The following is a 17,494-nucleotide window of genomic DNA, read 5'->3' on the forward strand; positions in this document are numbered from 1 at the left end:
CTAAGGTTTTGCAGTTGAGCCCTGTGCTTTTTGAAAAAAACGGAATGGTTTAATTTTGACGTCCGATGGCCATAGCGAAGACTCAAGAAGCTTATTATATATTGAAGGCGAGACTCCAAGTTTAAAATTACATCTTGATAACAAACTCGAGTCTGCATCTTTCTTTATTAATTTAAAACAATGAATTAATGAAGGCGAGATGTTTGCATTATGTGAGACATAGTCGACAATATCGCTAGCGCTTACCGTCGGCTTAAAAGACGACAAATGCAACCATTTCAATCGAACAGCTAAGCTAAGATTTGCGTTTGAATTGCTACCTACGACAATGGTGGGTGCTTTTATGAACTTATTTGAAGTATTATTATTATTGTTAGATGCTAAGCTAGAATTATTAATAGATGTTAGGTTAGTAGCGACTGATCCCTGACGGCCAAAGGCTACAACCCTGGAATACCCAGTTTTATTATTGGCAGGTGCAGCAGAACTGATATTTGCATCACTAGAAGAACAAGCGGCAGCGCCACTAAAAGAACTGGATGAGGAAGACAAATCAACAATAGCACAATGAACATTTGGCACAGCTGAGTTGTTGTTAGTGCTATCATCTGTTGGTTGTTTTGTATTTTCTGTCGTATCATCTTCGCAAATTGATTTGCTTGTTACGCCTGACTGAATTGCTTTTGCATTTTCGAGAGAGGCTGCCTGTATTGTTTTCGCAGCCTTAACAGCTTTCGAGTTAATTTTGCTTGTAGAGCCAGACAACTCATTGCCTTTGCCTTTGCCCTTTTTTTTTGTTGTAGGCTGTTTTGTTGCAGATTTTGTTTGCTTATTGCTGTCCGCAGCACTAGTGAGAATGGATTTGATATCACTAGCAACTGTAGCAACAATACTGCCAAGATTTTTCATTTCAGAACTCATCGTAGAGATTATACCATTTTTATCTTCTATGACTGAGTATAATGAGCGAATTTCAGCTGATAATCTTGTTAAACTTTGATTTTTAAATTTTTACATAGAAATTGCAAAAATATTTATGAGAAGTAAAAATAAAAAAGTGGAGCGCAAATTACTTGAATTGCAAAGTTGGTAGGAAAGGAGATATTATTAGTCAACCAATTGCGCTCCACCTTTATATTTTTAAAAAATAAATAAATGCAAGGCGCTATAACCTCCGAAGAGATCTAAAGCCGAGCTTCTCTTCCAATTTGCGTCGTGCTCCTCTTGATTTTCCCTACAAATTGGCCGGACGGGACCTACATACATGTTTTATGCCGACTCCGAACGGCATATGCAAGGCTGATGAGTTTTCACTGAGAGCTTTTCATGGCAGAAATACACTCGGAGCGCTTGCCAGACACTGCCGAGGGGCGACCCCGCATAGACAAATTTTCTTCTAATTGAAACCCTTATTTCTAAAATTTTGATGTTGCTTTGCCCGGGGGTTGAACCCGAGGCATACGGTGTGGTTGGCGGAGCACGCTACCATCACACCGCGGTGGTACTTCTCATAAATATTTTTGCAATTTCTATGTCAAAATTTAAAAATCAAAGTTTAGCCAGAATACGTATTTATATAAGCAGACATTAATCGCTGTTTTTTTGTCCATTTATAAAAAGGAAGTGCTTAAATTTTTTTTATTATTTTAATTAATTTAAATTTTTTTTTAATTTCAGTGGTGCGAATTAACTTCAACATCTCGTATTGCTTCACATTCTTAATCACAAAATTTTATATACAAAAAAAAAAAAAAATGTTCAATTCGAGAAAGCTCTAGCAGGTAATGAACCCTAATTTGTTTAATACTGCTGTAAGCTGCATACGCACATATGTAGATATATTTACATAAATATTTAACTTATTTAGTGTGTTCGTTTTCAGCCCTCGCTTATTTTTGTGCCGCATTCATTCAATTCAACATAAAAAAGTGTAAAACGGAAAAAAAAGGAAATCAATGGCACGCGAGGGAGTCCCATGAATACATCAATTTAAACTCTGACGTACCAACTCATCCATTTCGATTTGGTACTGATGTTGAAGTGATTTTTTTTATTTTGGATTGAAGTTTTAACTTTTTTTTACCATATATGTACATAGTATCGTAGCACATACGTAAATATATAGGTATGTGTAAAAAACAAAGTGTTGACCGGCTGCATAAAATGTAAAGGCTGCTATGACTAAAGCAGTAAATATAACTCGTGAAACTCCTTAAGGTAAAGGGAAGTTAAGGAGCATTGAAACTTATAAACATACTGATATCTGAAAAAACATACATACTCATAAAGGAACCGTGGATGTAAAAATTTGATAATCCTTTTCGTTACCTTGACTATTTCCTTAATCAAATTTTAATGAAAAATTCATAGTTCGGTATTGAATGTACATAGTTGAAAATTCGAATTTGAAAATTTTTAATTCAAAACTTAAACTCCCAAATTTAAAGTTCAAAGTACGAAATTCAAAAATTTTACATTCGAAAACTTTAATTCAAAAATTAAATTCAAGCTTCGAAATACAAGTTTTAAATTCTAAATTTATAACTAAAACTCAAAACTGAATTTAAGAAATTAAAAATTCTTAAATATAAAAACTCTTAATTTAAATGCAAAATAAAAAGTAAAAATTCGAGCTTCCAACCTGAAACTTTCAAAATACAAATTTTGACTTCAAAATACCAATACTCAAAATTTGCAATTCCAAATCCAAGGAATTTATAAATTCAAAATTGAAAAATATTAAAATTTAGTTAACAATTAAAATTTAAAAGTCAAAACTAAATAAGGAAAATTGATATTTCGAAATTCAGAACTCAAAATTTTAAATTCAAAAATCATTGAAAATTAAAAATTTTTATTTCAAAATTCAAAATTCCAAATCCAGAGCACAAAACTCAAAATTAGAAATAAAAAATTCAAAATTAACCAAATTCGAAATGAAAAATTCAATATTCACCCTAAGTAGAAGAAAAGCACGAACACGCCCAATACCATCGACAAATAGGCAGCTTTTGAGAAGAATACTGGCATACATATACGCTTGCATATGTTTGTAAATAACTATATGTACTATCACCTAGCATTACTCGTCAGCTACATTCTATCAGATCAATCTTACATCACAGCCATTATTCACACGCCAATTGCTGATTCGGCAAGCCTTTGTTTCATTACATTGTAACATTCAAGTTACACACTAACAAATTACATACGAATTTCTTTTGAATGCGTTTTCCCCATATTTGTACACTCAAAGTAAACGAAGTTGTATAAAACAAATACGAAAAATAGCGCTAGCCAACAGAGTTTAATAGCATCTGCTACAGTGATCAACAAACAGAACAATCACTTAGAACGCTTAAGAACGAAATCAAGCCGTGCAAAAGGATTGTTGTTAGTGTTGTTGTAGTCGACGGAATTTTATACGGTAGTTTAACGGTTAATCTGCGTAAATGTTTTCGTTTTCCTTACATTCGCAGTAAGTGTAGTGATAAGAAAAAGAAGAGACTTTTGACAGAAGAAAGCTTTATGATCGTATTGTTTGCGCAAAGAAGCTGCCACAACAGAATTACAAATCAGTTGAACTATTGAAGGTGTAAAAAATAAAACAATTTTAAATTTAATAAAAAGTTGAATAAATAAAAAACTCAACGCACTTAATTGGCGCATGTGTACTAGAATAATAACGTGAAATTTTAAACAAAGCATTAATTTAGACTTGTAAATTGCTGGAGTGAGAAGTGAATTAAATTACAAAGAGATCTGTGAATCGCGATTTAATTTAAAGTGAATGCTAATGGCAATAAAAAAATTTATATGATGTTCTTTTTATTATTGTGTATGTTGTCAGCGTACACAAATAAGTATGGTGAGTTAATAACTCTACAGAGATTAAAGATTCAATACCAAGCTCAGTTTATTAACACGAAACAGAAAAATATGACAAACTCCTGATACGTTACAGTATCTCGACAAAAAACACTCCCGATTTTTAAATTTTCACAATCTCTAGAACTTTTATTAAAAAGTTTTTTTTTCACTCTAGATCCAAAACTCAAATTCAAATTTGAAATTCAAAAACTATCGGCCACAATTCAAAACTCGAGATAAAAAATTCAAATTTCAAAATTCAAAATCCAAAATTCAAAATTCGAAGTCCAAAAATACAAAAGTTTAACATTAAAACGCAAAATTCAAAAACCAAAAATCAAAGTTCAAAATTATAAAATCTTAATTCTAAATTCAAAATTTTAAATTCCAAGTTCTAAATTCTAAATTCTTGATTCTAAGCTTGTTACGTGGCTGACTGTTTGGGTGGTGAGGAGCGGCGGCAAGCAGGTATGCTTGCGGGCCCAGGCTAGCTCGTCGTCTTGGGCGGGGTATTGTACCACCGACCACACCCACAGCCACATGAACAAAAAGGGTTCATACCTGCATGTATATATAAAGGGGAGAAAAGCTGAAACAAATAGAAATACACGTGAGGGGCAAAGTTAGAAGGGGAAAGCATAAGGGGTAGAAACAGATGAAGGCCTGTCCTGTCAGGTGGAGTCTACCCTCCCTCTGCAGTGCAACTTGCACTGCACCGTGGGCACTGTGCTGACTCCTGTTTACCTTACAGTGCCCCCAAGCCTGACACTAGTCTGTCCCCTGTCAATCAGTCATTTTCCCTAAACACTCACCTTCACCTAACCTTTCCGCGCACAAGCGCAGCACCAACACCAAACTTAAAACTTTAGCCCTGCATTATGACAATATCTAAAATTTTTCATCCAAGCATAATTCTTATAATTTATTAACAACTCCGATATTTCTGAGTAGAGGCTCAGCTATGTTTAAGGCAATCAGTACAGATAACGAAAAGAAAAATGTATAGATAAACTGTGACTCCGAGAAAATTTAAATAACCTAGGTTTAATTTTCCAGTAATTCCCCCTAATACTAATGCCCCTATCCTTACTATCGATTGGCTTAAATAAAACAATTTACAGAGAATCCAAAGACTTAGTCTAAGTTAACTTATAACTAGAAGTAATTCAAGTTCAATTTCAATTATACATTAGCTATAGGAGCAGATATGAAATCCTATAATTGCTTAAAAGTACAAATCCCACTTGGTTTCTGACCCACCCTAATATACTGCTGCTACTAGGGGTCAATTCAAAATCCTAGATATGCAGATATTCAAACGCTCGTAAGGTCGGCAAGCCAAAGCAAAAAAACATAAAAACGCGAAAGAGGTGAAACCCTATTTCCTGACCTATCTCAATAATCAAAACAAATCCGAAATAAATTTTCTACAGAGCAAAAGTAGGTCATCAAGGGAATAGAAAAAGTATGTAGGTGCAATTGTATGTTTGAAAAAAATTCTTATGTATGCACATATATTATTTTGGTTTCTTTTGTCACCGCCAATTCCTTTTCTACTTTTGCAAGACTAGGAATTGCCTGGCACTATATGTACATACATATATACGTGCATATATACTCTTCCAAATGTTAAATATTATCACTCACCGTGTTACTCACTCCGTTGGAGGCGCCTGCATGAAGTTGAGTCCGCGAGCTGTAAAGAGAAAAACACTCAACGCATATATGCTCAATACACATACATTTATCCGGCACACTACTTTTTTCTCAATACTCAGCCAGATCACTCGCTTGTGATCTTGGACATTGAGTTAGTTCTGCTCATTAAATGTGAAGTGTGAAAATGATGGCGATTAAGCAAAAACGTGGCAATGAAATTTTGGTTGATTTTTTTTTTTTCAGTGGTAAAAAAAATTAGAAAAAAACCGTAAAAGAAAACGTATAAAGCTGCTCCTGTCCGACCTATTGTGGCGTGAAGTTCCCAGTACCGCGGAGAAAAGCCTCGAGAAGGCTTTTCACATTATGTGACCCCACGGATAATGCAAGGTAATTTTCGGGCCAGTGCCGAAATTTGGGAAGGGGTGTATTGGCTAAGGTTCCAAACACCAAAACTATAAATACTTTTAAATATTTTCACACAAAAAAAAGTAACCTGGAAGCAAAAGAAAACCTTTCGAAACTGCGCAATTTGTACTTAGTGGCTAATGTCAGTTGAAAGGTGATGTACCAAAAAGATGGTAAGGATTATGTGTGAAGAGGAATTAATGAAAAGACGTACAAAACGTTGAGAAAAATGTGCATAAACCAAGGAATTGAAACAAACGCGAGTTTCGAAAAATTTTTAATGCCAAGAGCAAAAAGAAAGAAGTAAAAGAAAAATGTCTCAAACAAAACCTAACTTTCGTCTTTTGCCCCCCACTTTCCTATGAGATTTCTGTGTAAGAGCGTGTAATCCTACTAGCCTCACAGGCATTAAAAAAAATCTATTAGTGAAAAATAACAAAATATAAAAAAATACATATGTATTTAGAAAATCCTGGTGTCGTTGTTCTTATTGATGGTTGCCGCTGCTGCCTTCAATGTTGCCAGTTTTGCCCATTTGGTGTCGTTTGTTGTTCCCCAAAGATTTTGTTGTACGCGATGCCGTGGCTATTGTTGTTGCGGTCCGATGCGCCGGTGAAAAATTGTATTCTTGATATTAACAGATCCTTGTGTTTTCTGCTGTCGTTTGATTGAACCGCAGTATATGTGCATGTGTCTGATGACGTTGCGTTGCTACCAATCAAAAATATTTTACCATTTATCTCGTTCTATGTGTGGCTGCTGAAGATACTGAGCAGTTGCGTGTGACCAAAATTTGTTGTAATTGTTGTGGTTGTTGAGGCCACTTTGTTGGCAATAAGTGGCAATAAGGAGTGTTGTTGGGGCGGTTTGCGTCCGCATAAAAATGATGTACGCTGGCAATTCAAAGTGTTGTCGTGGTTGTTGCTGTGGTACGCTGAATAAAGTGAAAAATGTTGTTTGTCGTGTTGATCGCCACCAATTTGGGTCTTTTTGCGCCAACAAATTCGGGTTTTAGCCACCTTTGCTTCGAAGCTAGTGCCCAGTGCACAATTTCCGCCAAGTTTAAGCGATCTGCCAAATAAAAAAACTTATTATTTACATAACAAAATGGATTTAAGAAACGTATGCCTTTCTACCAACGTATGCCTACTTGTTTGCCTGCTTTATTTCCTCACCTACATGCTTATATACATATATATAGGGATGTAAATTTATGCATGCAGGTTTACTTTTGGCTTGCTTGGAAACTTGGCTATATAGGAGCCAACTTCCCAGTGGGCATGCCAGCTTGTGAGAGGGAGATAAAACACAAAAATATACACTTACCTGGTACCATAAATTTTGGTGGCGAAATCCAAATATACCGCCGGACTAGGGCGTGTACGCCTTGAAGCACTTCGCGCGCTAAAACTTTTCGCGTAGATTTTTTTGGCGTTTTAAAATCCTGCGCACTGAAAACTTTTCGTGAAGGTTTGTTGCCGGTTTAAATTCACGGACACTAAAAACTTGTAAACCTTTAAAAAGGTCTTATGAACTTGGAGTTTCACTTCACTTCACTTGCACTGGGCACTGTTACAAGAAAACGTTTGCCCGTTGTCTAGCTTGATGCCCTTTTATAGCCACCGCCGTGGCAAAGAATGTTATCCAGAAACGGACAACTTTCACCTATACATGTTAAACTTTCTTTTCGGCTTTCCCGTATTTTCCATCTATACAATCAGGCACTCATACACTCACACGCTTACCGCTCCACAGAACGAACACCTACACAGATACATTCGGTTCGTGCCTTGGCCGCTTACACTGATGCATTCACACGTTCATAGCCTTGTACCAATACACATCAACATACATAATACAGAACAAAACAAACACATAGGTGCATGGCATTCATCAATGTTGCTAAGTTGTTAGCAGTATGGTGACATCTTATTTGTTATAACAGCATGATGCCAAGCGCAACATATTATTTCCGCTGCAACATTGTGTTCACTATCGGTACAATGTTGTGAATGTTAATGTTAATATGATGTTAATGGCAACATTGCGGCTAAGGCACGGACCTGGACACAAAACACATAAACACATAGACGCATATACACTCTGCCACTCAGTTACGCCAGTATGGAGACAGGCTGTCGTTACAAGCTCTAAATTCAAAATCCAAAGCTCAAATTCAAAATTCAAAGCTCAAAACTTAAAATACAAAATTCTAAACTCAAAATCAAAAATTTAAAATTCAAAATTTTACCATCAAAACTCAAAGATCAAAATTTTGCCATCAAAGATCAAAGCTCAAAAATCAAAATTTAAAATTCTAAATTTTTATTTTTATATTCTAAAATCAAAACTCAAAATTCGAATTTCAAAACTCATAATTCAAACCATAAAACTCGTAGTTACAAATGCAAAATCCAAATCTCAAAATTTTGAAATTCAAAAGTCAACATTCAAAATTCAAAACTTTAAAGTGAAAATTCAAAGTCGAAAATTCTAAATTCTACAACCAAATCTCAAAACTAAATGAAAATTCAAAATTCTGCCATTAAAGTTCAAAACGCAATATACAAAATTCTAACATCTTTATCCTAAATTAATAATTAATTAAAAATAAAATTCCGTATTCTAAATTCAAATTCAAATTCTGTATTCTAAATTCAAAATTCAAATTTCAAAATGAAAGTCCAAAAATCAAAATTTTGAAATTCAAATCAAAATTTTGAAATTCAAAGCTCGAAAAAACAAATCGAAATTAGCATCACATCCCATGAAGTGACTTTTTTTTAACATGTTATCTCATAACATCACATGACATATGACAAGTCATCTCATAACATCATATATCATGACATCACAAGAACGCTTAAGAACGAAATCAAGCCGTGCATCACATGATATCTCACTTCATACCTTCACATGATATCTCACTTCATACTTCGCATCATATCACGTGCAGTCTCATCACATAACTCATGATATCACATCACATCTCGGCTTATACCCTAAGGTGACATTGAAATTACATCATGTGCAGTTTCAAGTCATCAAATCACATCTTAACTCATAGGTTGAACTGGCCGGTCCATGAGGACTTCACATAGACTGAATAAGTCCGTAGTGTTATCTTAACTCATAATAACGCATAAAATTCCACATTATCGCATTACATCATACTGCATAGCATATCATACAATCACACCACATGCCTCTTTGTCACCATTACCACATCTAATCACTTATCGTCATCACACTAAGTCGGTAACGTAAAACTTTCCAACTTCTTATATTCTTATCTAGCCTCCGCAGCCGTTCTAGCGCCATTGCATGATATCGCAGAATTTGAAGACATCGGAACAAATGTGCTGCACAAACTCAAGCTAGAAGTCTATCAACAGCGACATAAGCTACGTGATGTGAATGAAATGTTTAACATGGATGATGAAATGAATGATGAAAATGCCGATGACGAATTGTGTGTGTGGCATAAATGTGACAACGATTTGAGTGCGCCACGAGGTTGGGGAAAATACTTTGATTTCTCATTTTTAATGAAATTCTTGCGTAATCTGAACCCCTTCGGCATGACGGACATGAAAATGAGCTTCTACCTATTCAAACGGGAATTCCCCGAATGTGGACGAGAGTTAGGCATAAACGCTAAACGTAAAGATATCTTACAAGCAGGTTTCAATCCCAGGCACAAAACGCGGTAAGTTAATGCCAGTTATGAAACTACACGCTCCTTTATTCAAAAAACATTTGTTTTATCTTTGCTTCTGTTTCTATAACAGCGTCATCATACACGGATGGATGAGTCAATCGCGTGGTTCTTTTAATCGTGATGTCAAGAATGCCTATCTCAAACGTGGCAATTACAATATAATTATTGTCAATTGGAGCGCCAGTGCGACAAATGTCAATTACTTTGCTGTCGTCAAAATGATTGAAGGTTTTGGCACGCAGTTGGCACGTTTTACACAACAACTGAAACGCATGGTGAACGCCGATTATGATGATATGTATTTGATTGGTCATTCGCTGGGTGCACAAATTGCTGGTGCAGCGGGTAAACTTATCAAACCAGAACGCTACAATACCATATTTGCACTAGATCCAGCAGGACCAAAGTTTCGTGATCGTAGCGCTGATTTTCGTATAGATCCCACTGATGCTAAATATGTTGAATCGATACAAACCAGCGGTTATTTGGGATTTTATGAGCCCACCGGGAATGCTACTTTCTATCCCAATTATGGTGTTTATCAAGGGCAGTGCTACTATGTGGGCTGCTCACATATACGTGCTTATAAGATGTTCACTGAGTCAATTACTACTGATGTAGGTTTCTGGGGCACGCGTTGCGTGCGTCGTGAACCGGAATGGGAGTGTGATAAACAGGCGGCACCAAGCGATTTATATCGTATGGGTGGTGAGCCTGCGTTGGCGAAGTCGGGCATGTTCTATGTGAAAACTAGAACGAGCTCGCCATTTGCTATGGGGAAGAACTGGACGCTTGAGGTGAAATGAGCAATTAGGTTTAATTTTTTTTATTAAATTAAGTATTAAGTGCAAAATCAGAGCGAATGTATGGGTGAAAGTTTATATAAGCTTTATGCCACTACAGCGGAAAGAGTTGCAAATTGTGATATTTTATTAGGCAGTCTTAGTTGTTAACATTTTAAGCCAACTGAAGTCAACCAAATATTTTAAAGGTTAACATTTATTTATAATTTTAATATTTATTTAAGTAAATAAATATTTATTTTTAAAAAATATTGTTAACAGACCGTATTTCATTTATGAAAACAAATTTTAAGATCAATTTTCGTCATAACAATTTTCATTCGTATAAAACGTTCATAAAACGTAGTGCACACAAATATGATTTTGAGCATTCGAATAGTTCCAAGAAAATTTGGTAAATGTAATTAATTAGGGCCACTGACCACACAAGCGCTGCAACATGCAGTGTAACGGAGCGCTATCGAAACGCGCAGAGGTAAGAAAATTTTATTGAACAGTGGAGTGGGACGAGATTCATATGCTTGCTGATAGGAATAATGCGCGAAAATTCTACACAAAAAAAAATTCGTCGGACTACGAAAGCTTTCAATATCGGATAAATTTTTGCAGGATTGATAATCGTAACCTGTTAACCAGGAGTAAAAAGCCTGAAGAGGTACTTAGGTACATCAAAAGCCCCCACATACAAAATTAGGCCGAAAGCGCATGCACAATAGATCTGCACAAATGTCGCAGTGTTTCCAGGCCCAGTAATAATAATAATGTAACAAATTTTGGGAAATTCGGCTTATTTGAAACCTTCTGCAAACGTTCGAATCACTAAATTGTCGAATAAATAACTCCAAAATTCAGTAATGCACAATGGCCTTTATTATACTACTTTGAGAGTACTTCACAATAACATTTATACTTCACAACTAATTGCGTGTCTAAATCAAACTGATTAGTCATGCCTCAGCTTGCACTGCTTTTATACTCTCTGTTGCCTCGTCTGCACATTTCTACTAAGGTCTAGACATTTCGCCTTATAGAATAGTTGTATCTCCTACTTGGCAATTTCTATATACATGTATATTTGTAGTTTATGTTTATCTTATAGCCATATGCGGGTGTATGCGTGAGTACTACTTCGGGTGATGACTACATCTGTGTGTTAGCTATTTCTTCGTTGCCTTTTATATATGTGTGTAAATGATGATTGTTGCGCTCATATATATACGAGTGGCTGCTTCATGTTTTCTTATTGTTGCGTGATTATTTCGATATATTCATCACAATAACTGACGTACAGAGTGAGTTTTGTGCTTGGGGAACACTTCTACTCCAATCCCTGAAATATATCTACGTTCCGCTATTCGACTATGAGAATTGCTATGTCCCTGATAAAGTATAAAAACATGCTTGGTAGCGACGGATACTTCACCGAGCTTTTCAAACACGAATGTAAGAACTAATATGTTGAATATGGTCGGACGAACGCATCATTTCAGATAAGGTATTTAAGGGTGCTCTGCGTAATGCAAAGAAAAAGCACTGCCTCAACCGCTCTTATAACCACGGAATCAGCGTGCTTAATATCACTCGTATGAAACCTTTTCTAATATATTGTGAGAAAGACTAAAGCTCAAAGTCAACAAGCTGATTGGGCCTTACTAGTGCGCTCTCAGATCTCATTATTATATTATCGACCAGATTTTCACGATACATATAATTATGGGAAGAATCACGATAAGAATATTAAAGCACATCATCTTTTTTGAACTTCCAAACAACTTTTGAGATTGCACTCTACTATATCCACCTTTAAGGCAAAGTTCACAGGGTTTTGCCACATAACATTGATCGAAACCACGTTATTGATTCAGAAAGAACACTCCGAGCCACTTGAAACCAAATGAGTTTTCAGACCGCACTGCTCTCTATCTTGCATAAAGTTATGACTGGAGAAGATAGATACCGCATCAGATAGCGCCTTCACAGTCACGTCACTGTTGGCGGATACTCTAAGGGTCTTCGTACAACAACTCAAATGTCAGCTTAGAAATAAAAACAATTCTTGCGAATAAGTGCTACCTGGTATACTGGGTAGGCAATTGAAAAATAAAGTCCTCCCTACGAACAAAATCGAAGCTCCATAAGTGTCGATAGAAGATGGCATGGCTCTTGAGGCATTCGAGAGAAAAGTCCTCTGGAGGATGTTTTATGAAGAGATATATATGCTTCACGTAGACATGAGCGTAAAAGTTCAAAGGCTTCGTTGGTTGGGTCATGCTATGCGAATGGCAGAAGCCGCCAGAAATATTTAAAGCTTGTAAAATGTATGAAAATAAAATGTTTAGCCTAGTATAGCTAGTCAGCCTAGTTATTTCTGACGGCATCGGTAGCAGAAAAAGCGTGCTAATGACTGGCGTTAGTTATCACAATAAAAGGAAAGGCAATGGCGAAACGGTTAACTGCCTATTTTTGATGATGAATGGCGCAATGCCTTCCAAGTTAGAAACGAAATATGTGACGTAGGTATCAACTTTTTTTTAATATAACTGCTGTTCGTCTCAGAATATGCGAAATTTATAGATTTTATTAGGAAAACAATTAAGTAATCCACTATGTTTCTCAAAAATATAATCAATTTCCTGTTACGCTGAGCCGTTAGATTTATATTAGGGGGACTCATGATAGCATATAAACTTATAAGGTGTAAAATTATATCCATTTACACACGCTGTTATATGAACGCACCTAGTAATACTCTTGATAAACTTGATTGTTTATCAGCTGTATTATTGCCGAACAACATTTTTTGATTGTTACACAAATTAAAAAATGCCAAGACTAAGTGAAAAATCAAAACTAAAACGCCTTTACTTGCTGATGTTGGAGATTTTTGATGAAAATGCCGTCTGTAATGTCTGCAAGGTTGCATTCCTTTGAGTTTACCGCGTTTATACAATGAAATGTGCGCGTAAATTTATACAAATTGTGTAAATGATTTTTCATACAAAATTTGACAGCTCGTGCGTAAACTAGATAAATTTATACGTTTACACACTTTATAAGGCATTTATACGGTTACATGAGTCCCCCTATTACAAAGATTTTTGATTAGTCAAGAATCTGACGAATCACCAATGGCATTAAATACTATCGAACACATCATTTTAACCTGCCGCCTAAAATTATGCAATAATTTTGGAAGTTGTCTTTATAAACATGGTACACAGTGGACTGGGTTGGTCCCCATACAAAAAAAAAAATGCAAATGTCCGCCCCTAAATTTAAAGATTATGTTGAGAGGGTTTCGGAAAAAAAAATTTTTTTTTTTGATCCTTCGAAATGCAGCCGAAATAGTTTTCCATTGTAACTTGGTTATTTGACGTCCGATTTTTTAAATTGATACGTCATTATTTTGTCCTTAGGAAGCTTCACATTTCCGTTTAATGTCCTTTTAAGCTATGAAGTCGCTTTCACATGATTAGGCCAGCTATCAAAGTTTGTTTACTTAAGCCTCAATCTCTACAAAAAAGTTGGTTTTGTCAAATACCCAGAAAAAAGTTGATTTTGTAGCATAGTGTTATTATTATAAATACGAAACAACAGGTTTGACTCACTTATTTACTTTGACTTCCCCTATTTATGATATTTGGCATGTCTTTATTAACTTTTCAGTGCAAACCCTGCAATTTTTCGTCCAAAAATATCATGAGTTTCAGGTCTAAGTATAATAAGAATCAGGTAAAATAGCAGTTGCAATAAATATTGAAAGTGATATAACTTCTTTGTTTATTATTTTAGTAATACAGTTTGAAAGCAGCATTTTCTTGAATTTTTAAGTACTTTTGTTTGGTAAAGAAAAAAGGATACATTAGGGAGGTACAACGTTGTTAGCTGACCTAATCATGTGAAAACGACTTCATAGCTTAAAAGGACATAAAACGGAAATGTGAAGCTTCCTAAGGACAAAGAAAAGCCATATCAATTTTAAAAATCGGACGTCAAATAACCAAGTTACAATGGAAAACTAATTCGGCTGTATTTTTTCCGAAACCCTCTCAACATAATCTTTAAATTTAGTGCCAGACATTAGCAACTTTTTTTTTCGACCCAGTCTAGTGCACAGTATGCGATGTTTCCATAAACTATTTTTAACCAACACCTTTATATATCTTTTGGTAAAAATCATATATGCATATTAATAATGTGACCTAGGCCGGATTTTTCAGTGCGAGTTTAAACTGCAGTCAAAGTTGACTAAAGTTTAACCCTGCCACTTCAGCTGCTTAAGCTGAGATGAGCAGCAAAACTGTATGTTATCGAACAAGGTGGCAAGGTTAAACTCAGTTCAACTTTAACTAGAGTTTAAACTGGCACTGAAAAACGAGGCATTAATTATAGTAGAACAACTTCACAGATTTTGATAAACTTTGCCACACGTATAGGCCATAGTCTAGAAGAAATCTATTGGCTATCTATGTTTCAAAGAAGGAGGATGGGAACAGTTAATTTTTAACAAGTTTTTCATCGGCCACCGCCGTGATGTAGTGATAGCGTGCTCCGCATACCACACCTAAGATCGTGGCTTCAACTCCCGGTCAAAGCAACATCGAAAATTAAAAAAAAAGTTCTATTAGAAACACATTTTTCTAAGCGGAGTCGCCCCTCAGCAGTGATTTCGAAAATACTCCGAGTGTATTTCTTGTCAGTGAAAATTCATCTGCCTGGCGGATGCCGTTCAGGGTCGGCATAAAACATATAGGTCCCGTCCCGCCAATTTACAGGAAACATTACAAAAGACACGACGCAAATTGTAGGAGAAGCTCGGCCTAAAGTCTCGTCGGAGATTATCGCGCCTTATATTTATACATTTGTTTTTTTTTTTTTCATTGTTGCAGCTCGAGGTATAAACAAAGTGATCAAAGATTAAAAAAAAAGTAGGACCACGAAACTATTTCCAAATGATTTCGGCTAGCTTTCAGGATAACTTCGGGCCTTTTTCTGAGATAATTATATTACTCGCGCTTGTTTCAGGATAAATTCGGGACTATTTCGGAAACGCTTTAGGATTGTGTTTAGTATCATTTAGGGATCATGTCTGTGAAGTTACCTGTTTATTTTCGAGATCCCAGATTATTTTGGTAATGTTTCGAGAATACTTATATAATTTTTCTGGAAAGTTTTAACAAAATTTTGTGATTGCTGTTTCCACCATTTCGGGACTATTTCGGATTGCGTTGAGGCCATTTTTGAAACCAATTATCTGCTGCGTGTGTAACAATTCGAGGCAATTATCTGCCGTTTATTTTCGGAATAAATTTGAGTTTGTTTTTGGGACTATTTCGGAATGATTTTTAATTTCATTTAGGGTCTCCTTCTTTTGACCATTTTGAGAATTTTGGGTTTGCTTCGAGAATGCTGTAGTAGGATTTTGTATTTTTTTTGTTCAGGATAATTGTGTGCCCATTTCCTGCTTGTTATGGATATTGGTTTGGAATAATTTTGCAGTGTGGTTTGGAAAACCTTGGACTATTTTGCAAGGCCTTCGGTATACTGTTTGGGAACATATCGGAGTTATTTCGGGGATGTTTACCGGTTTGCTTTTGGACTCATTTCGTGAGTAATTGTTAAAGAGTAATTTTCGGAATATTTCGGGACCGGCGTGTGGACTCGAGGTATACTGTTTGGGAATATATCGGGGCTATTTCGGGGATGCTTACCGGTTTGCTTTTGGACTCATTTCGTGAGTAATTGTTACAAAGAGTAATTTTCGGAATATTTCGGGACCGGCGTGCGGACTCGAAATCATTTCGGATTTATTTGAGGGTTAATTTTAGGACTGTTTTAAGAATAATTTGAAAACACTTTTGGACAATTTTCTAGCAATTCCGGATGGTTTCGAGGAATATTTCTGAATGAATTTAGGGTAAATTAGGCACTGTTTGAAGATTATTTCGGGACGGTTTTATGATTGTTTCGGTACTAATTCCGTTTCGTTCTGGCATAATATTTGCGTGAATTTCGAAAATGTTTTGGTATTGTTTTTAGGACCAGTGTTGTTCGCGATGTTTCGGGATATTTTGCTAGATCCTTTAGGCATCGTTTTTAGGATCATTTTGAGGCTGCTTTGATATTATTCCAAAAATTATAACAGATTTTAGGTTTGCAACTTCAACTCGATTTGTTAAAACTCAAAAATCTTCTTGTATTTGCTCCTTGTTGAGAGCGAGTTTAATTAAGATGCTTAAACACCAAAATAACGCCTAAGTTATATTTAGATTTGCCTCAATAATAAGCTTAAGAAATTGAATAATTCGAGATTCTGTCTCAAAAGCAATAGAGATGTACAGCACTGTGAGCATTGCGAAGCTCGGTTTATGCTTCGGCACACATGACATATTTTATGATGCCTCAATTGGAAATTCTCATTTTCCGCTTAAATAATTTTGCATAATTAAACTTCGAATTGTCTTGCACTCTCAACGGTTTGCATGCCTCAGTCTATACACGCTGATTATATTGAAATGAAAATCAAAATACAGTGGGACCTGCTTAAAATAAGCTTTTGAGAGTTAATAACTACTGCATAAAACCAAGCCAATACAGAATTTGAGCCTGCAATAATTCTTAGATTCATTTTGAAAACTTTGTGTTTGATGAAATTTCTATAATACCAAAAAGGTTTTAATAATAAATTTTATTTTTTTACTCTGAGAGCAATTTTACTTATTTTTATTGGAAATTAAAGCCCCGTCACATAAGCAGTTTTTCATATAGATGTGTTTTACTTAATCGTACGCATGTTGAGTAGATTGCACGTATTTTTATAGGGAACGACACTGGCGCCATCTAACTTGAAAAAGTAGCCAACTTGCAAACTTTTGTTGCAAGCAAAGCATAAGAAGAAGAATTTGACATTTGCTTTGGCTAAGGGTGCTGGCACACGTTGCAAGTGAAACTATTTTTCCCACTCGTTGGTAACTTTTCTAACATTTTTCGAAATTGAAAACTACAATATAACAAATGAATACGACCCAAATATGTT

General features: G+C 35.5%; 1 protein-coding gene across 2 annotated transcripts; it reads left to right on the forward strand.

Annotated features, from left to right (window-relative positions):
- The first annotated feature begins 2,736 nt into the window (after positions 1-2,736).
- On the forward strand, positions 2,737-10,707 carry LOC137241115 (phospholipase A1 VesT1.02-like). 2 transcript variants are annotated; one of them, XM_067768372.1, is made up of 3 exons: positions 2,737-3,868; positions 9,232-9,643; positions 9,726-10,707. In XM_067768372.1, the coding sequence occupies exons 1-3, from the start codon at positions 3,817-3,819 to the stop codon at positions 10,459-10,461; spliced, it is 1,200 nt and encodes a 399-aa protein (XP_067624473.1). In that variant the 5' UTR covers positions 2,737-3,816; the 3' UTR covers positions 10,462-10,707. The 2 variants fall into 2 exon arrangements, with proteins under 2 accessions (XP_067624473.1, XP_067624474.1); XM_067768373.1 differs by lacking the exon at positions 2,737-3,868 and adding an exon at positions 4,441-5,916.
- The last annotated feature ends 6,787 nt before the right edge of the window (positions 10,708-17,494 follow it).

The sequence above is a fragment of the Eurosta solidaginis genome, chromosome 2, assembly GCF_040869045.1.
Source record: "Eurosta solidaginis isolate ZX-2024a chromosome 2, ASM4086904v1, whole genome shotgun sequence".
Taxonomy (NCBI): Eukaryota; Metazoa; Arthropoda; class Insecta; order Diptera; family Tephritidae; genus Eurosta; species Eurosta solidaginis.